This window comes from Dipodomys spectabilis, unplaced genomic scaffold (assembly GCF_019054845.1).
Source record: "Dipodomys spectabilis isolate Male_0828 unplaced genomic scaffold, ASM1905484v1 ptg000002l, whole genome shotgun sequence".
NCBI lineage: Eukaryota > Metazoa > Chordata > Mammalia > Rodentia > Heteromyidae > Dipodomys > Dipodomys spectabilis.
The window spans coordinates 27,519,359-27,541,621 of record NW_024870679.1 but is presented as its reverse complement, the minus strand read 5'-3'; the positions used below and the strand labels follow the sequence as shown (position 1 = coordinate 27,541,621).

The window sequence follows — 22,263 nt, the reverse complement described above, 5'->3', positions numbered from 1 at the left end:
ATAAAGAGTAAGTACAAATGATACAAACATCCAAACTGCTATCTCTGCCTCCTCTAAGTGCTGGAATTATAGGCATGTACTACCATAAAATGAATTATTTTTTGATATTCAAATAAAATTTGCTTCCGTAGATCCAGGAATAAAATGAGGCCTAAGTAAAATGAATCTCTACTTTAATACTTTCCATAAGTAAAAATTTCTTTAGATAAACTTTAGTTTCCTTCATTTAAAAAAAAATAAAGATAGGGAGGTATATATCGGTCTAGAAACATGCTGGGTAGACATAATGTTGAATATACAGGACATCTTATTTTGGTTCGCTTTAACATCTTCACCCTTGTTTATACTAATCACAAATCTCTTTGTTGTTGTTGTTGTTGTTGCTGTTGTTGTTATTGGTTGTGGGGCTTGAATTCCCTAAGCCTCTTTGTGCTTAAGGCTAGCACTCTACAACTTGAGACACAACACCACATCCTCTATAAGTCTCTCTAGTGTTATTATCCCTCCCCCTTACACTGTCCTAGTAGAACTGTCAATAAGCATGCCTCTTGGGTGAAAAAAAAAAACCTTAAAATGTCTTGAATAACTGAGCTGCATTACTGGTAACACAGCACTCTGAAAAGATGTCTTGTTGTCCCCAAAAGGTGGAACCATATTAGTCCTCTCTATAAACCTGATTGTTCATTTTTTTAAATTCTGTTTACAATCACAGAATGTCTCATAATGATTCTAAGGAAACCAGATGGTTAAAAAGTCCTATATTTAAAAAAAAAAAAAAAAAGTCCTATATTTCACAAAAGGATGAAACTAGAGAATGTACTATATACACCACCACCAAGAAACCTATTTTATAGACTTTACCCATTTTAATAAGAAGGTTTCTTGCCATTACCAATACATAAAATTTATTGTAAATCAATAAAAATAAAGCCCACAAGGGAGAACACCTCAGCACAACTATAGTAAACTGTCTTAGGTCAATCACTGTCATGCACTCAGGGTACCTGAAATCTATTACAACACTTTCACCCAATCATTTTACTAATAAAATATAGCTCTGCTTATTGTTAGATCTTCATCTCTGTCCTTACATCATTTACAATTTGAAAAGCATTACTTTTTTTACCCGAATAAAAATTTCCAATTCAGTTTTTCTTCTTTTTTCTATTTTCTCTGCCTCAATTTGGCAAGTGTGACAAATGTACAGATGGTTGACAGCTGGTCCTCCTCCATACCTAAAGCATGTAGAATTTAAGAATCAAAACCATGATACTCTTAAAGAAAGATGATGTTGTTTTTTTTTAATCCATTCCTAGCTTTTTAGTAAATGGCTAAATTCCCAGTTAAAAATAACTTTTATTCGGCACTGGTGGCTCACACCTATAATCCTAACTACACAGGAGGCTGAGATCTGAGGATTGCAATGCAAAGCCAGACTAAACAGGAAAAGTTATTAAGACTCTAATCTTCAATTAACACCAAAAATCTTGAAGTGAAGTTGTAGCTCAAGTGGTACAGTCTCAACCTGGAGCAAAAAGCTCAAGAGTGTGAGGCCCTGAGTTCAAACCTCAATATGGGCTTACACTCACACGAGATGATCAAAATAAAAATTAAAAAGTAGGTCTGAGAATGTGGCTAAATGGTAGAGTGCTTGCCTAGTAGGCATGGAGCCTTAAGTTCAATTCCTCAGTACCACATAAACAGAAAAAGCCAGAAGTAGCACTATAGCTCAAGTGTTAGAGAGCTAGCCTTGTGCAAAAGAAGCTTAGAGATGGGGCTGGGAAGGTGGCTCAGTGGTAGAGCGCTTGCCTTGCATGCATGAGGCCCTGGGTTCAATTCCTCAGCACCACATAAGCAAAAGAAAAAAGCGGGAAGTGGTGCTGTGGCTCAAGTGGTAGAGTGCTAGCCTTGAGCTGAAGAGCTGAGGGACAACGCCCAGGCCCAGAATTCAGGCCCCACAACCGGACCTCCCTCCCCCAAAAAAAGAAGCTTAGAGACAGTGCCCAGTCCCTGAGTTCAAGCCCCAGGACTGGCAAAAATAATAAAAGTAAAAAAATAAAAATAAGGGCTGGGAAGGTGGCTCAGTGGTAGAGCGCTTGCCTTGCATGCATGAGGCCCTGGCTTCGATTCCTCAGGACCCCATAAGCAAAAAAGAAAAAAGCCGGAAGTGACACTGGGGCTCCAGTGGTAGAGAGCTAGCCTTGAGCTGAAGAGCTGAGAAACAGCGCCCAGGCCCCGAGTTCAGGCCCCATGACCAGACCCAAAAAGTAAAATAAATAAAAAATACAAATAAAAAGTAAATTCTCAATGTGAAAATAAAAAGTTGTTTGGGAACTTCACTTTATTAAACAACACTATCTGTGTGTTGCTTAACTTGCTTCATCTACATTTCTTCCTTCCCAAACATCTGCTACAAATGTTAGAAACAAGAAAATAAAAGCAGTTTTCAAAAATGAGTATACAATGTATAAATCTCAATTATAAAAATAATCACATTCAAGCTTTTATCAAATAAAGGCTTCCCAAGGTCTCTCAACTAAGAAGCATTCAAGTCATGTTTTTTTGTTTGTATTGGGATTTTGAACTCAGTGCCTCAGTGGGCTTATTAAAGCTAGTACACTCTCTCCGTCATGGAGCTTAAACTCTTGAGTTTGGGCACTGTCCTGCACTCTTCAGCTCAAGGCAAGCACTCTACCACTTGAACCACAGTGCCATTTGTTTTGTGGTGGTTAATTGGAGATAAGAGTCTCACAGACTTTTCTGCCTGGGCTGGCTTTGAACCACAATCCTCAGATCTCAGCCTCCTGATTAGCTCTTACAGCTAAGCCCTCCAACCCCTGATTTTTTACCTGCTATTTTTGAGTTAGGATCTCTATTACTGCTTAAGTACAAACTTGGATGCAATCAATCTATGGGTTTTTTGGTGCTTTTTGTTGCTGCTGTTTTGTTTTTGCCAATCTGGGCCTTCAGGGCCTGGGCACTTTCCCTGAGCTTCTTTTTACTCAAGGATAGCACTCTACCACTTTGAGCCCCAGTGCTACTTCTGGACTTTTCTGTTTATGTGATACTGAGGAATCGAACCCAGGGCTTCATACATGCTAGGCAAGCACTATACCACTAAGCCATATTCCCAGAACTCCCTATGTTAAGTTACATTATCATATACCTGTATACTACTTCACTCAATTCTTTATTGAGAAAAGTATCTTAAACTCTTTTCTACTTGGGCTGACCTTAAACCATGCTCCCAACAATCTCATCCTCTCAAGTAGATAGGATTATAAAACAAGACACCTGGGCCCAGCAAGGTGCAATTTTTTTATTTTTATTTTTTTGTGCAAGTCTTGGGCCTTAGCTTTTTAACTCAGGGCTGCTTCTCTACGCCTTGAGCCATAACTCTTATTTCTGGCTTTGTGGTGGTTACTTGGAGATAAGAGTTACATAGACTCAGGCTGGCTTTGAGCCACAATCCTCAGATCTCTACTCACTGACTAGCTAGGATTACAGATGTGAACCACCTAGCAAAGGGATGTACTTTCAATATTTAGTGTAGCTCATACTTATAATCCCAGCTATTCAAGAGGCTGAGATTCAGAGCATCATGGCTCAAGGCCAGCCTGGGCAAAGAAGTCTGGTAGACTTATCTCCAAAATTACCAGCTAAAAAGAAAGGCTGAAACATGGCTCAAGTGGTAAAGTACCAGCCAAGCAAGCACTCCATGCAAGTGTGAGGCTCAAGCTCAAACCCCAGTAGGGGGGGAGGGGAGGAAGTACTAATTAGTAGAAAAATTGTGGTACATACATTTTTTTTTTTTTTTTTGGGTCCGGTCGTGGGACGTGAACTCTGGGCCTGAGCACTGTCCCTCAGCTCTTCAGCTCAAGGCTAGTGCTCTACCACTTGAACCACAGAGGTACATACGTTTTAAAATAAAATTTAAAACTTAAGATTATTCATATTGGGAAATATTCCTACAACGTAAGATTTCATTACAGGGGGCATGTGACATCTTTTAAATAAGGTAAAGTTAAATATCACAGTTCATCTTTACAGAAAAACAGGACAAAAAATTAGAATTAGCTAGACAACAGTCATACTCGCTACATTTCAGAATGAATAAATAAGAACAAACAATAAGAAGCATCTGTGAAACAATCTAATCCCCCTTTACCACTTTAACTGGTTTTTCACCATACTATATTATTTAACTTTAAAAACAAACCTGCTATATAGGTTATCCCAAATGTTCTGAGGCAACATCAAAACCAAGTCCTCAATATAACTAGCCTTCCGAGGAGGAACACCTAAAAAAAAAGTTAGACTTGACTCATTCTTCATAATACTTTCAAAGATTAAACTGTTGGTTTGCTCTGCAGTGCTGGGGAAGAAACCAGAGCTTTGCACATGCTGAGTAAGCAACTCTACCAATGAGCTACATCCCCAGTTCATAAAATTCATTTTTTTCCCCCTGTATGAATACCATGGCTTAAAGTTAGGATCTACTGCGATCACTTGGCTTTTTGCTGATTATTCTGGAGATGGAGTCTCCACAGGTGAGCCATCCTTGCCTGGCTTGATATTCTTTTTAGTTACCTTTAGAGTAAAATCACAAGAGACAGAAATATCCTAAACTAAATATATATATATATATATATATATATATATATGTATATATATATATATATATATATATATATATTTCTGGGCTTATGGATGTAATTTTGTGGTAGGCACATGCTTAATTTGCACAAGGTTCTGGATTCAATCTCTATCACCACCAAAATGAGAAACAAAAAAACAACTGAACATGAACTTCAAGGCATATGTTTATCTTTAGGAAAAATAATCACCAAAAATGATTACTAGTTTCCTTTTTTGAAGAAAATGTTTAAGAATAATGACTGGAGGCGCTGGGAAGGTGGCTCCGTGGTAGAGTGCCTGCCTCGCATGCATGAGGCCCTGGGTTCAATTCCTCAGCACCACATAAACAGAAAAGGCTGTATGTGGCTCAAGTGGTAGAGCGCTAGCCTTTAGCTGAAGCACTGAGGGACAGCACCCAGACCCAGAGTTCAAGCCCCATGACCGACAAAAAAAAAAGAAAAAGAAAAAAAAGAATAATGATTGGCCAGACATTAACCAGCATTTAAAAGTTTATAAAGCCAAGCTCTAGTGGCTCATGCCTAGAATCCTACTACTTTTTTTTTTTTTTTTTGGGGGGGGGGGCGGGATGGGGGGGGGGGGAGTCCAGTCGTGGGGCCTGAACTCTGGGCCTGGGCGCTGTCCCTCAGCTCTTCAACTCAAGGCTAGCGCTCTACCACTTGAGCCACAGCGCCACTTCCGGCTTTTTTCTTTTTCTTTTTTCTTTTTTTTTTTTTTTTGGGTCTGGTCGTGGAGCCTGAACTCTGGGCCTGGGCACTGTCCCTCAGCTCTTTGGCTCAAGGCTAGCGCTCTACCACTTGAGCCACAGCGCCACTTCCGGCTTTTTTCTTTTTGCTTATGTGGTGCTGAGGAATTGAACCCAGGGCCTCATGCATGCAAGGCAAGCGCTCTACCACTGAGCCACCTTCCCAGCCCCCGGCTTTTTTCTTTTTGCTTATGTGGTGCTGAGGAATCGAACCCACGGCCTCAGGCATGCAAGGCAAGCGCTCTACCACTGAGCCACCTTCCCAGCCTTCCTAACTACTTTAACAAGACTGAGATCTGAAGATTGTGACTCAAAGCTCACCTAGGCAGAAAAGTCCCAAAACTCTTTATCACCAATTAACCAGTTAAAAAAAAAAAAGCTGGATTAGAGGCATGGGAGCAACCAGCCTAACAAGTGCAACGCTGTAATACCATCAAATAAGAAAAAATTTAAATATAGAGTCTTCAACTACAATGGTCATAGAACATACAAAAGTCCCATTATTGTAGGAAAAATTTTAACATGGCCAAACAAGCGTAAATTACATAAAATTAACATAAAGCTTTCTTGTTAAATCCCAAATACATTCCAAACTAAAAAGAACAAGTTATTGGTTTTTTTGTTTGTTTTGCTTTAATTTTGTGATTGTGAAGCCTGAACTCAGGGCCTGGACACTGTCCCTGAGTTCTTTTGCTCAAGGCTAGTGCTCTGTATCACTTTGAGCCACAGCTCCACTTGCAGTTTTCTGTTGGTAAATTGGAGATAAAAGTCTTATGGACTTTCCCACCTGGGGTAGCTTTGAACTGTGATCCTCAGATCTCAGCCTCCTGAGTAGCTAGGGTTATAGGTGTGAGCCACCAGTGCCTGGCCTTTTTTTTCCTTTTTGATAGTACTGATGCTTGAAATCAGAGTCTTGCACTTGATAGGCACACACTTTACCACTTGAGCTGCATCCCCGGGTCTGTTGTAGTTATTTTTTAGATGTCATCTGGCATGTTTACCTGGGGAGAGCCTAACCATAGTCCTCCTACTTAAGCCTCCCAATTAGCTGATATTATAGGCATGACTAATATACTCAGGTTGAAATAAGGTAATGCTAATTTTACCCAAATTGTAATTCAATCTCGCCTCCAAAGTACCTGGGATTACAGGCATACCACACTACACCTAGCCCAAGAGCAAGTTACTCACTCAGACAAAAAGGATATGAACTAGAGCTGCAGATGACAGCTGAAAAATGATGCGTTTACAGAAGATTCACTATACTGTAATTAGCTATTAATATCACTTTCTATAATGAAATTAATGATTTAACAACAGAAGATTACTGACATTTTTAGTCTATCCAAGAACGGTGTTTCAAACAGGTACTCGATAATTATATGTTCAATAAAGAGGGTATATTGAATATAGATTCTATGCCTATGATCACAAAGTCAAGTGCAGTGACAGTAATCTATAATCCCAGCACTCAGAGGAGTTTGAGGGATATAGTGAGAGCTTGAAGAAAGAAAAAGAAAGGGCATACAAGGCTTATTTCTGAAGCCATATGGAATGAAATACATTCAGTTGGACTACAGTCTGTCAAACAGAAGAAGAAAATGTTAGCTCTTCCTAATTTGCAAATTAACAACACATTCCACTACTTTCCAGGACAGCATTTCTTACCTCCATGAATACAAAGAAAATCATTATTTGAAATAGGGCCCGGTTCCGCAAAGGTCTTAAATTTATTTAGCCACTGTCGAGAAATATAAAACTGAAGGAGGCTTGGTTCCATTATGTTCAACAAGTTTGATATCCTTCGCCTCTCTTTTTGTGCCTCTTCACTGCTTTTCCTGTTGAGGACAATGATCCATTAAATTCACTATGTATATTTTACATAGACTACTAGACTGAGTTTTCCTCTTAATGCACACACTGATACTGTAAATAGTACCAGTCCTTGGAAATTTCAAGAGAAATAGTCTTTATACCACTTCTCAAATACATTATATATTCCTACAGATGATAAACTACTGCTGTCTACCTAACCACTGAGACATGGTAGAAATTCAAATGTTTGTTAATATAATCATGCTAAATACTCTATGTTCCTGTTTCTTTCTCTTTCATAAGATACTGGGGGGAAAAGTTTGTAGTAACAAAACATTATAGCAGGAAATCTGGTCTTCAATTCTATGGTCATTTTTTTGTGTGTATGCCAGTACTAGGGCTTGAACTCAGGGCCTGGACACTATCTTTTTTGAGGTTTTTGCTCAAGCATGGTGCTAATTGGAGATAAGCCCTTTATAGGCATTCTTGCCCAACTGGCTTTGAAAACTGTGATCCTCAGTTCTCAGCCTCCTGAGTAGCTAAAATTATAGGCAGAGACACAACCACACAGCAAAGTCATGGAGAGAGAAAAGTGGGTAGGGGCATATGTGCACCCTCATACTAGGTTTTGAACTCAGTGCTTCATGCCCTCCTGTGGCTTTTATAGCTTCAAGGTTGGGCTCTACTCTTGGCTTGAGCCACACTTCCTCACTATTTTATTTGAACCTTTCTTAAAAAAAAAAGTCCTTTTGCCCTTCCTAATGATTTAACATTTTCTGATAAACCATTCTAAAGATGACCTTTAAAAATATTTTATTTTCATGATTAAAACGATTTGTAATCTTTACTCAGCAATCTATTTCAAAGTCTTAGAATTCATTAATAACTTAGTGAGATGGTCTTTCATTATTTGTAAAACAGCAAGTCTGTGAGATAGTTATTTCCATTACCTATAGAAAAGAACATAAGCTTCAGCATTTTGGACAGTAGATTCTGAAACCTCAGTAACACTCTGATCATCAAATTCATACCACAGGTTATTTAAATTATTTCGGCAATAGGCTATATAGTGTCCACCTGTAAGAAATTACAGTAATACAAATTAACCAAGAATAACCTTTGAATCCCTAGGGCCTAGTAAAGCCGCTAACATACAACAAGTACTGTATTTTTTTTCACTATGTATCCTCATACCACTTATTTATCTAGTTTTCTTTTAAAGATAAGGGACAAGGTCTTGTTATCTAGAACAAACTACTCTGAAACTTACAATCCTCCTGGTTTAGCTTCTTAAAGACATAATGAACTATTTATTTATGGGGAACAATATGATAATCCTATACAGAGAGAGGGAGCTATATATATACACACACACACAATATAATGATCAAATTAGGGTAATTAACATTTTCTTTAACATTTACTATTTCTTTATGTTGGTAATATGCCATATTTTTAATAACCAAAGTAAAATCTTCACTTAATTCACTTATTTTGGTCAAACAGGCTTTATTTAAGCAACCAATTCCAGTATGTATATTTTAGCTGAGGACAAATACAAAAATTATATACTTACTACTAGCAGTCCCATGATGACAGATGACAGACAGAAGATCATATGTCACAATCTGAGCTGGACTGTCCTTAGCAAGAAATGGCTGAAGATCTAGGCCTTCTAGTGGAAATGAAACATGGGTGCTGATTTTGGTGGAAAACATCAGCTCATGTCTGAATCTTTTAAGGTGAATACATAAAATCTAAAAAAGAGTAAAGTTTAAAACTGTAATTTGTCATTACAAAAGACAAACAGAATTCCAATTAGTAAAAACCAGCACACTAAGATTTTTATTCTACAAGCAAGAAATTGAGATGTTGGATAAAAATGAAATTATACATCAATGAATAGTTGTTTATAAAGTTTTACTGAAAAAGGTATTTTATTTATTAGTTTATACCCTAGAAAGGAACCAATTAAATGTTTACTTTGAATTGCCAGAGCCAACTATCAGCCTCCCAGTTATAACCTAATCTCAGAGATGATTGACATGGAAATGGTAAAACTTGGTTCTTCCTAATTTTTTCCTTGCTTTTCTAATTTTATAGTTTATAACTGGCAATATCTTACAAAGACTGATTATATCATGTTCAGCATAATATAACAGGAAGAGCACTCTATTCTTCAATCATGCTAAAAGAATTTGTTACATGGTGTTATATTAATGCTTTACTACATTGAAGAAATGAGTTAAAGTAAAGCCCATACCTCAGGAAACTTTTGAACCTTACAAAACTTTACTCCATTCCTCAATCTAAGGGTAAAAAACAAAAAGAAAAATAAGTGAATCTGTAGAAAGATTTAGTAAATTTAAATATACCACAAAAATATTTTAGAAAATACACAGATAAAAGGTATCAGATTGAATGTCCCCAAATAAATTATGTTATGTATTTATGCACTAAATACCCTAATAATGAAACACTGGAGTCCTATTGTGAAAATTAACTGAACCCAAGATATCACATCTATCTGTTAAGTAAAACTACATAAAAAATTACAAATAGTATAAAATTATTTTGGAAGGATGGGGCATAACTCAAAAGGTAGAGTACCAGCCAAGCAAGCAAACTAACTGACTGCAGAGCCCTGAGTTTAGGCCTGGGTACTGCTAGAAGAATTATCTAATTAATTTTGTGGGTTTTCTTTTTTAACAAAAGGTTCTGCTATGTAGCCCAGATAATCTCAAATTCTAATCTTCATGCCTCAGTCTGAGTAAATTTTTATTCTTCAATATGAGGGGAAAACTTAATATAAGGTTGTTAGTAATAACCAGTATTAACATACACTTGATGGGTCTCAACTTTGACGATTCCCCCCACGGCCCCCACGCCCCTATGGGCCATGGGGCCTGGGCGCTGTCCCTCAGCTATTCAGCTCAAGGTGAGTGCTCTACCCTTGAGCCACAGTGCCACTTCTGGCTTTTTCTGCTTATGTGGTGCTGAGGAATAGAACCTGGGCCTCATGCATGCAAGGCAAGCACTCTACCACTGAGCCACCATCTTCCAAGCCCCTTTGACGTTTTATTTTTCTTTTCTGCAAAAAGTGGGGCTTGAACTCAAGTCCTCACTCTCTCACTTGGCTTTTGTGCTCAAGGCTGGCTCTTTACCACTGGAGCCCACCCATCTCTGGCTTTTCGTTGGTTAACTGGAGATAAGAGTCTCATGGACTTTTCTGCCCAGGCTGGCTTTGAACCAGTCCTCAGACAAGAATTACAAGGTTTGAGCCACCAGCATGCAGCTTCACTGTGTTCTTTATCCCAGACTGTTTGGCTTGCAAAGAAAGGATCTGCTAGTCACCAGTGACTCATTCCTATAATCCTACCTACTCATGAAGCTGGGTGATGACTTGAGAATCATGGTTCAAAACCAGCCCAGGCGCTGGGCGCCCGGTGGCTCACGTCTGTAATCCTAGCTACTCAGGAGGCTGAGATCTGAGAATCACAGTTCAAAGCCAGCCTGGGCAGGAAGCTCCATGAGACTCTTATCTCCAATAAACCACTAGAAAACCAAAAGTGGCGCTGTGGCTCAAGCAGTAGAGCGCTTGCTTTGAGCTGAAGAGCGTAGGGACAGCACTCAGGCCCAGAGTTCAAACCCCACGACCGGGGCAGAAAACTAGGGAGACTCTTATCCCAATTAGCCACCAGGAAAAAAAAAAAAGGCTGGAAGTGGAGCTGTGGCTCAAAGTGGTAGAGCTTTAGTCTTGAGCACAAAAGTACAGAGACAGCACCCAGGCCCTGAGTTTAAACCTCAGGACTGACATTAAGTAAGTAAGTAAATAAATAAATAAATAAATAGGAAGGATCTATCTCCAGGCCAACTCAGCTTTCCAAAGGCTTCAAAATCAAAATAATAAAATCTTTCCTAAGGTACACAAGTTTGCTTTATTTTAATCATTATTAACCAAAGAGTACAATAGCATTCCTTTCTGTAATGAAATGACCAATAGCTGCAAATCAAGATTTCCCTGGAGTTACTACCAAGCGCCCAAAAGCTGTAGTATAAAGATTATAGATTTTATTAGGTCATTATTTTTTTCTGTAAACATATTTAGAAAATTTTTCCAATTCTTTCTCTCTCAAAAATAATTGCTTGCCAAGTCTCTAATAAACTTCTGAGCACTGTAAGTTAAAGTCTAAATGTATCACAAAATAGAAAAAAGCAGCTGGGGGGAGGGGGGAGGCTGGGAAGGGATGTGAAGGATAAACAAAGGAGGAGGCTGCAAATGCTTGGTAAGAAATGTACGCATTATCCTGCCCATGTAATTGTAACCCCTCTGTACAGTATGTTCACAAATAAAATAAAATAAATTAAAAAAAAAAAAGAAAAAAGCAGCTGGTAGGAGATATAAACAGAATCAAACTTAACTGTGCTATTCTGCCATCATAATAGCAGATAACCTCAAAGTTGACCTACATTTTGAATGCACCTTAAATCTAGCCTGTTAAAATGGTAATCCAGAAGAAAATGTTGTCTTATTTTAGAAAATGTCTAATGCTAATTCACATATTTATTTCATTGCTCAAAATATATACTTCCTTTAACCAGGCTCCAGTGGCTTACACGTAACTACTCAAGAGCTTAAGATCTGAGGAGCACAGTTCCAAGCCAGCCTGGGCAAGAAAGTCCATCAGACTCTTCACTAAAGTGCAAAAAGAAAAAGTAGGAAGTGGAGCTGTGACTAAAGTGGTAGAGCACTAGCCTTGAGCACAAAAGCTCCAGGACAGTGCTCAGGATCAGAGTTGAAGCCCCAAACTGGCAAAATAAACAAAAATAACTTCCCTTTAATATCTTACAAAAGCCTATTATGTTTTGATCTTAAAATTTGTTTTACAAGCTTTCTGGCCTACATTTTTCTAAACAGAGTCAAGTTTAACGTGCCCAACTCAAATTGCCAACAAAAATCTAAACTATGAAATTAAAATCATTATCCATGTTACTTACTTTTTGCATTTTTCACAACTGTACATATTGTCACCTGCAAATAGAACAAATCTAGTCATTCATTCTTCTTGAATTAAATACAAGCTGTCTTCTATTGCTTTTGCAGTTCTTTGATTTTACAAGTCATTGTAACAGTGCAAAAAGGTTCACTATTTTAGACTCTGCTCATAAATCAGTGCATGTATTCCCTACCTAAAACATTCTTCTTCTCCCTCTATTTTTAAACTTGAAGGCTAACCTCAAATGATACTGTTTTCATTGAGGTGCTGAACAAAATTCACTAATGGCTTGTCATGTATCCAAGGAATGTGCTGAACACACAAAAAGACTAAATGCCAGTGATAAGACTTCACAGACAATTCAAGATACACAAGTAAGTCCATTATTTTGGACTTACTTACTTTCACTTCTTCGTATACCAGAACAGCTTTAAGACACTTTACTTCCCAGTCCCACAAAAACAAAAGCCAACAATAATGATACATGGTATTGTACTGCAGGAATCTATACCAATTCTTTTGGGATATGTTTCTCTGATTACATTTATATTACTGTGATTAGATACTGGCACTATGACAATATGATTAAGTTTTAAGTGGTGCTAATATTTAGCTTTAGATACATCTACATTTGACCACAGATATGATTATATTTCTTACCTTTTAGTTCATCTCTGGCAAAGAAGGCAGCAAGACAATCTTGCAAGGTTACTACTGGACCCCAAAACCAGCTAGGAACACATGAGACAACAAACCTGAAACATCATTGACAGAAAAAAAAAGGAAGTGTTCTGCCAGTACAGCAGAAACAGCAGTTTCAACAATCAATGAACACCAAGTAAATATATACATACCTCTTCACATATTCCATGAAAAATGCTATCCACCCTTGTGGAGCATATGCTTCGCCACAAGATCCTGCCTTGACTATAGAAGTTGGATGACTGGATGAATGCAGCTTAGCAAGGTCTTCCTTGCCAGGAATGGGCAAGGACAGATCTTGAAAGGTCTCGAGGGTTACAGATACCTAAAATTGTTTTGTATTTTAAAAATAGGGAAAATAATCCAGCAGAAATATTTAAAAGGTTAGATTTTGGACTCCATAAAATAAAGCAAGTTATAATAGGCAAAAACAAGCAAACAAACCAAACTGCTTTTATAGTTATTCCAGCAAAAACACTTGTTGTGGACAAGGCACTATTTCAAATTTAATCATCATATAAACCCTGCATAGCAGGTACTAATATCCCTATTAAAGTCAGAGATATTGCAGCATAAGGAATTCCTAAGCCAGCCATGATTGTCTAAAGGCCAAATTTTTATATGAGGTGTTTTGGGTACTTAAGGTAAACAGGAAGGGCCTTTTATATGCTTATGGTCAACTACCACTGAACTAACAATTGCAGCCCAAAATTCAGATTCTTCAGAACTACCATATAATTCGTGTGTGTGTGTGTGTGTGTGTGTGTGTGTGTGTGTGTGTGTGTGTGTGTGTGTGTGTGTGTGTGTGTGTGTGTGTGTGTGTGTGTGTGTGTGTGTGTGTGTGTGTGTGTCTTTTGTTAGTCCTGGGGCTTGAACTCAAGGCCTACGCAATGTCCTTTTTCTCAAAGCTAGCACTCTACCACTTGAGCCACAGTGCCATTTCCAGCTTTTTCTGTTTCTGTGATACTGAGTAATCAGACCCAGGATTTCATGCATGCTAGGCAAGCACTCTACCACTAAGCCACATTCCCAGCCTAATTTCTTTGGAAATTGATTATTAGTAATAGATTTTTGGTTGGTGTTTACTTTCCTGTTGATGGCAGGTTTTTTGTTGTTGTTGTTTTGGTCTAGATCTATATTGTTCAGGCTGGTAAAATTTCTGGGCTCAAATGATCATTTTTCCTCAGCTTCCTGAATATATGAAGGACTACAAGCTGGTAACAGTTTTGACATGAAGGAGGTGGGTATATACATATACATATATATATATATATGTATATATATATGTGTGTGTGTATATATATATATATATATATATATATATCATATGGTTTTAGATCATGTGTTCTCCTTGTGTGAACATCATGTACTTACAAACATAGATAATGTCTTTAGGTAATATATCTTACAATAATATATGTAGTCTGTCCTTGAAAGGAATGTCATGTAGCAAATACCTGCAGCTGAGAATATGTTTGGACAATTGATAACTTACTTTAAAATAACCCTATTGAATGTCCTTAAATTTAGTTTTCAATCCTTTGTGTAACATTATTTCATATTCATTAACTATATTAAAAGTTTTCAATCCTTTGTGAAACATTATTTCACATTCATTAACTATATTTATTAATGCACTAAAGCAACAAGCCAAGAAACTTTGAAGGATTTATGTATTATTTTTAAAAAGCATGATTATTATAATTCATGACCTTGTTATCTATGATCCTGAGGCTACTTTTTCATCTGAGCCCGTCTTAACAAAGGAAAATGCTTTTCAACTAAAAACAAAACCAAATCTAAGAGATACTGCCTTAGCCTGTGGGTAGCAACAGTATCCCAGCATGCTAATTCCATCAGCCTAGGGAAAATATGCATATGTTACCGATTCTTATAACAGAACAATCTCTCACCTGTATGTACTAAAACACATGAAGAACTTGGTAATTTTCCTGATAATGCATGTCACTATCATTCCCCCCAAATTAAACTATTTCTAGAATCAAATTTATGTTGATATAAAAACAAAAAAAATGTACAAACAGCCACAATAAGAAGAAATTAAACTTTTCATATCACTTTTTGTTTTGTTTTTCATTTGTCTGTCATGGGGCTTGAACTCTGGGCCTGGGTGCTGTCCCTCGGCTCTTCAGCTCAAGGAGAGCACGCTACCACTTGAGCCACAACAGCCACTTGGAGATAAGAGTCTCACAGACTTTTCCTGCCCGGGCTGGCTTTGAACTATGATCCTCAGATCTTAGCCTCCTGAGTAGCTAGGATTACAGGCGTGAGCCACCATCACCCGGCTATTCATATCATTTTTTAAAAGAGCATTACACAGAAACTTTCTGTGTATTGTAATTCCCTTATACTCACCCTATCACAAGTCAGACACTGTACTGAGCTAATGATTGTTCCATCAAATATGTCTGAAATAACACTTCTGTATTTCTTATGCTGTTTTTTTCTCTTTGGAGATGCAGACTGAGCTAGAATTGAAAAATAAGTGTAGAACATTAACAAAATGTTTTTAAGACTCCTTTCAATAGTATTCTTTTAAACAAACTGAATCAAATAAGGTTTCAACTGGTTTCATTTTTTTTTAATATGACTCTTGGCCACTATAAATGTACATATGGGAAAATGAAAACAATCTTGAATTAAGAAGAATGGGAAGCCAGGCACCGGTGGTTCACATATATAATCCTGTCTACTCAGAAGGCTGAGATCTGAGAAAACCTAAGATCTAACATCTGTAAACCTGTAAGTTTTATACCTTATAAAGGTAGAATTCTTAATCACAGCTAATTGAAATATAGACACTGGAAAAGTTTCACAGTTTTGTCAAATATTAAGTATAAAATGAATAATAATGACTGGGAATATGGCTTAGTGGTAGAGTGCTTGCCTTGTATAAGGCCCTGGGTTCGATTTCTCAGTACCACATAAACAGAAAAGGCTAGAAGTGGTGCTATGACTGAAGTGGTAGAGTGTTAGCCTTGAGCAAAAGAAGCTCAGGGACAGTGCCCAGACTCTGAGTTCAAGCCCCAGGACTGGCAAGCAATAAATAAATAAATTGAACAATAAAACTCAGTATATGTATCCTAAACAAATAAAATTTATGTTTAGAATAAGATATGTACACAAATGTTTACAGCAACATTATTCATAATTGCTAAAAACTGGAAACAATTCAAAAGTCCTTCAATGAGTGAATTAACAGGGGCTAATACAATGAAATGCAATTTGGTAATGAAAAGAAACAGACTATTCAGACAGCAATAATACAACTGGTTCTCAAACAATACTTTATGGTAAGTAAAAGAAGCCTGTTTCAAAAGCTACATACTGTAAGACTTCATTGTAAAGCATTCTGGGAAAACACAAAACAATAGAAACCAAGTATCAACAGTGCCAGGCCTTAGGGGTAGAAGGATGATCTGATTACAAAACAATAGCATGAAGGAATTCTTTAGGGTATTAGAAATATTTTGTATTGTGTTTGTAATAAAAAAACATTTATACATGTATTAAAACAGAAATTTTTTATAAAAAGTGAATTCAACGGTAAATAAAAATTTTATATATAGAATACTAGCCAGGCGCCAGGTGACACATGCATGTAATTCTAGCCACTGTGGAAGTTCAGATGGCTTCACATTCAAGAGGATGGTGGTTAGAGGCCAGCCCAGGCAGAAAACTTCACTAGAATCCATCTCCAAAAATATGTGTGTGTGTGAGTGTATGTATATGTACACATATATGTGTAAATATGTGTGGAGATATAACAATATAAGCCCTCACTGTGTAAGTTTTTTTTTTCGGTCACGGGGCTTGAACTCTGGACCTGGGTGCTGTCCCTCAGCTCTTCAGCTCAAGGCTAGCGCTCTACTTCCAATTTTCTAGTGGTTAATTGGAGATAAGAGTCTCATGGACTTTCCTGCCGGGCTGGCTTTGAACCGTGATCCTCAGATCTCAGCCTCCTGAGTAGCTAGGATTACAGGCATGAGCCACCAGTGCCCTGCTGTGTAAGTGATTTTTTAAAAATTTAAGTATATATGTATCTTTTTAAAGTATGCAAACTTAAAAAAAAAAATAAAGTAGCCGGGGTACCAGTGGCTTATGCCTATAAATCCTAGCTACTCAGGAGGCTGAGATTTGAAGTTCCCAGTTCAAAACCAGCATGGGCAGAAAAGCCCATGAGACTTAAGGTGTTGCTCAAGTGCTCAAGTGTTGCTCAAGACCATAAGCACAAAAGAACAGTCTCAGGCCCTGAGTTTGAGCGCACACACACACACACACACACACACACACACACACACACACACACAGACACACACACACACACACACACACACACACACGCATACATACAAGCTGGGTTAGAGGTATGGTTCAAATGGGAAGTGCATCAGCCTGGCAAACGCAAGGCTTCCCCACTAAAAAGAGTACTACACTCATATCCTTCAAATGATCAAATATCAAAATTAACACTTAATTTTTGGCAGTTTTTAAAAACCAGCATTCACAAGGAGATATGATCATGTAAACAGGACTCAAGAAACAAAGGATCTCCACTCAATTTGTTGTATCATTTCTAAATGACTCCATGTTCTTGACCACATATATGGTATATGTATGTGCTTATCTGAGGAAAAGCTAGGAGGAGGGCACAGAATCAAAGGGAAACAGGAAAATATACAACAGGGGGACCTATCAGCTGCACTGAACATTGATGAAAATGAACTAAGCAGCCCAAGGGTGGTGATGGGAGGAAGGGAATTAGAGTGAAAGAGGGAACAGCTGACACTAAGCAAAAAGCAAGAAATGTACATACCACCCGATGTGGAAGAAACAGTTGTACTGTCAAAGCTCATAGAATTCACAAACATTATAGACCATGATAATGGTAATAATTTGCCTTGTGAAGGTTAAAATGTGTTTGTGACTTTAAGTATCACTAGTTCACAATACTGTGAAATTTATGCAATCAATCTCAATAAAAATTATTTTTAAAAAATCATAACAATATGGAGCTATTTGTGAAAATTCCATACATGTGCTTTGAACAAGTCCACCCCTTTGTCCAAAATCAGCATTTTAAATTAATATTCAAAACAAAAGAATTTGAATAAAGGTAACTTTTTACCTTTTTTGTGAGCAGATGCCAATCCTGGCCACAAATTGCCTGGTTTAGGAGGGCTGGTAGATAATCGTGAGTTAACACCTTCATTAGATGGAATAATCTGTGATGTAGATAGTTCGTTTAAATGGACATCAGTGATATAGTCTGCAATATTTAAAAGTTGTATTATTACCTTGAATAACAAAATTATTCCATGTGTCCAAAAATGTTAGCAAAAGTTTGACAATCTCAATGCAATACATATAAATGTGCATCAGATGAAATATCTGAAAAACAAAGTGTTTTTTTGCAAAGCAAAATAAGTGTTTTTCCACCCACGAACCCAATTAATGTTTAAAATCAATTTTGGTTATAGGCAATTCAGAAAGAGAACAGTGAAAATACAAAGCCAAACAGCATCTTCTTGGTCCAAGTTTTATACATTTAAAAATACAACCAGATGCCAGTATCTCTTGCCTTTAATCCTAGGTTCTCTAGGATCTGAGCACTGCACTTCAAAGTCAGTCCACACAGGAAAAGTCCTGAAACTCTTATCTCCAATGTACTGGCAAAAAGTGAAGGTGTGCCTCAAGTGATAAGGAGCCAGTCTTGAGCCAAAAAAAAAAAAAGCCAATAAAAGCATGAGGCCCGGGCTGGGAAGGTGGCTCAGTGGTAGAGCGCTTGCCTTGCATGCATGAGGCCCTGACTTCGACTCCTCAGCACCACATAAGCAAAAAGAAAAAAGCCGGAAGTGGCACTGTGGCTCAAGTGGTAGAACGATAGCCTTGAGCTGAAGAGCTGAGGGACAGCGCCCAGGCCCAGAGTTCAGGCCCCACGACCAGACACCCCCTCCCAAAAAAAAAAGCATGAGGCCCTGAATTCAAGTCCCAGCATCAAAGAAAGAAAATAAAATATACCTAGTAGTTTAATTTTTTTAACTTATTATTTAATGATGCCAGGGATAGACCCACTTGCTAGGCAAGTAATCCTTCACTGAGCAACAACACCTCAGACCAAGATTATTCTTAGAGACTAACATAGCAATCAAAATTACACAAGAAATTCAGGCATAAATTAGCCATGCACACTCTCTTACTGTGATGAAAAATAAATCTTTTCATTAAGATCTTTTTCAGAACAAAATTGCAAAATGAATCAAAACAAACGTTTCATGAGGGCCAGATTACACCTGTAATCCTAGCTACTCAGGAGGCTGAGATCTGAGGATTTCGGTTCAAAGCCAGCCTGGGCAGGCAAGACATGAGTCCTTATCTCCAATAAACCACTCAGAAAACAGGAAGTGGTGCTGTGGCTCAAGTGGTTGAACACTAGCCCTGAGCTGAAGAGCTGAAGGACAGCCTCACGACCAAAAAAAAAAAAAAAAGCTCCATGAGAGTTAACTTGATGGTTTGCTGAAGTATCTAACATGTATTTCATGCAAGAGCCAATATGTCAATAAGTATATGAAAAAAAGAAAATAAAAAGAAAACATGTTAATAAAGCACCCTCATTCAGAATATTTACAGAAATTTTTCTTTTCCAGACAATGCAAAACCATTTTTCCACAGACTTTTCTCAATACATCAACTATGACCAAGTCAGACTGCATCCTGTTGGAGAAAAAAGGCTCACCATAGACTTTTTGAAGAGGAAAAATGTCAATACTTAGATCTAGAAAAAGGATTGGCAAGTTTTTCCTATAAATGGGCAGATAGTAAATATTTTAGGTTTTGTGTGCCATGAGGTCTTGATCACACTTTTTCACCAAGCCTTTAAAACATAAAAACTCACTGCCCTGATTTAGGTTACCTAGTTATTATGTGTAAGACAAACCTGTGGCCAGTTTTAAAAGGACCAAGTATAAAAAGTATGTCCCTTAATCAGGCTTAATTGGGTTTTGAACAAGGAAGAGATGAGTAGCAGTCCAGGTTTTCAGTACTGATATTTCATATACTTATTGACTAAATATCTACATAAGATCAGAACCTAACACTCCTAGTTTTCCTGACTAGAAAACATCTACATACAGTACACAGCTAAATCACGAGACTTCCTAAGACTAAGGAACTATTCTATAAAAAGAAGCTTTTGTTTCCTTTGGCTTTTCTTATTTTGTTTTATAACAGAGTGTCACTCTATCTCAAGCTGCCTTTACACACCAAGTGTTTAGGAATACAGGCAGTATTCCAACACACCTGGCAAAGAAGGAACTCTGGATGAATTCAAATATTTAAATTACTTAGTAGCACTCAATTTTCAGAAATTACCAAGGTAAAATTTTTGTTACTTGTCAGCCACTTAAGGTCACATAATTTAAACCTCTGTTGGCCTAATTTTAGATACACTGGAAAACTAAACAATACATTAAGCCATGATAAATTAAGTTTTAAAAATATAAATGTGATACACAAAACAACACTGGATGTAACTCGTCAGAGTCATCAAAATCGAGTAAGAGTATATAATTAGAAAAGGACAATCTGGATTATTTTGCTTTCTTAATCCTAGGATCAACAGAACTAGGTTGAGATAAACAGATGATAAAAGGGCTAATTCTGAATTGACCATTTTATTGTCCTTCAATCTTTGGCATGTTGAGGACCTCATCCAGACACCAGATCTGCTGTTGTCTTAATCATAGCCTGCAGAATCTTGAGAAATGCATTTCTTTTATTTACATAGTTTACATAGCTACATATATAAAAGAATTTTGATGAATGTCTAGTTCAAAAGGAGGGGGAAAGTTTCATTTTCTGTTTGCTTTTTGGGTGGACTGGGGTTTCAATGCAAGGAATCTCACTAGGCCAGTACTCTGTAGCTAAATCAGTCATGACTATTTGGCTGAACTTATGCTTGCTATATAGTCCAGGCTGCCCTTGAACTCTTGATCCTCATGCTTGTTTCCTGACTACTGGGGTTACAGCTATGTGCTAAATACCCAGTTTGAATGTCTGAAATAAACCATCTTTTCTTCAGAGTCTATAATTTTAATACGCCCATGTAATACCACTAAACTTTAGGCCTATTAATGAAAAGTCCCTACTTTAACAATTATTTAAGCATTCATTGTCTACAAGTGAAACATTATGTTCATGAACAAATTGTCACCTGTAGCTCTGCCATGTATTTGTACTTTGACAGTTTCCTGGTTATTTAAGTCAATAGTTTCAGATACAGAGTCTCTATCTTTATCTAAGTCTCCTTCAGAATTTATTTTATTAATCTTATTGCATATCTTCTCTTTTTGCCAGTCTTTTGACATTTCTGAATTATTCTCATCATCCTGAATTAACATTGTTGTTTCATTATTATCTTCAGAAAAGCCTTTGGAGCCATTTTCATTTTCTGCTTTATCACTGCTGCTACAAGATTCACAGGACTGAAAATCTACATCCGATTGGCTCTTGTCTTCTTCCATGGTCTCCTCAGAAGTTATAGTTTGAGGATCTTCCTCTGTTTCCATGACCTGCTCTTTCAATTCTTCATGAAGGAGATCCATTAAACATCGAAGGAATTCCTGAGCATCCTAACATATCAACAACATAATGTTACCACTTTATTATATGAATATTTAGGAACTTAAGAAAAAACATGAAACATGTGGTTATCAACTGTATACATTATCACAATGAGACAATACCAGTTTATAGAACATAAGACAATAGATAAGATACAGTAAATGGTAGAAATTTATAAACAAAACAAAGCTTTAATAAACAAGATGATTTCAATGTCACCTTTTATTAGTGCTGCTATTCATAAACTAAATGAATAAGAGATAAAACAATGATATGTTTCATGTAACAATCAGATTTTAGAGACGTTCTAAATTCAAGTATGTAAAAGTTTTGACTGAGTTACAGCTTTATCTATTCTTGAATGCATCTCAAAAAAAAAATACTCTTGATCCATCTGAAGTGCATTCTGAAAATGTAAGTTCTTGGGTCTCAATTTAAACCATCAAATTGTAACCTTTGGAGATCTTGGAATTTGTATGAGATAAGCTCATGCCTGTAATCCTAGCTACCCAAGAGGCTAAGATCTGAGGACAACAGTTAGAAGCCAGCCTGGACAGAAAAGTCCCCATGAGAGTCTTATCTCCACTTGAAAATCGAAGTGGCACTGTAGCATAAGCGGGAAAGCAGGGACAGCGTCCAGGCCGAGTTCAAGCCCCACAACTGACCCAAAAAAAAAAAAAAAAAAGGACTAGGTAATGGCTTGAA

The 22,263-nt window shown here is 37.3% G+C and overlaps 1 protein-coding gene across 3 annotated transcripts in view; it reads right to left on the bottom strand.

Annotated features, from left to right (window-relative positions):
- Positions 1–22,263, bottom strand: part of Usp33 (ubiquitin specific peptidase 33) — a 67,296-nt gene that overhangs the window by 14,543 nt on the left and 30,490 nt on the right. For 2 of the 3 annotated variants that reach the window (XM_042677084.1, XM_042677085.1), the window contains exons 10-21: positions 21,149–21,566; positions 18,065–18,205; positions 15,292–15,404; positions 13,068–13,240; positions 12,874–12,968; positions 12,215–12,248; positions 9,480–9,525; positions 8,793–8,973; positions 8,167–8,293; positions 7,070–7,239; positions 4,220–4,301; positions 1,127–1,235 (exon numbers count right to left, since the gene is read on the bottom strand). In XM_042677084.1, the coding sequence (XP_042533018.1) occupies positions 1,127–1,235; positions 4,220–4,301; positions 7,070–7,239; positions 8,167–8,293; positions 8,793–8,973; positions 9,480–9,525; positions 12,215–12,248; positions 12,874–12,968; positions 13,068–13,240; positions 15,292–15,404; positions 18,065–18,205; positions 21,149–21,566 (1,689 nt within the window). The remainder of the gene's footprint in view (positions 1–1,126; positions 1,236–4,219; positions 4,302–7,069; positions 7,240–8,166; positions 8,294–8,792; positions 8,974–9,479; positions 9,526–12,214; positions 12,249–12,873; positions 12,969–13,067; positions 13,241–15,291; positions 15,405–18,064; positions 18,206–21,148; positions 21,567–22,263) is intronic. The other variant, XM_042677086.1, reaches the window with a different exon arrangement.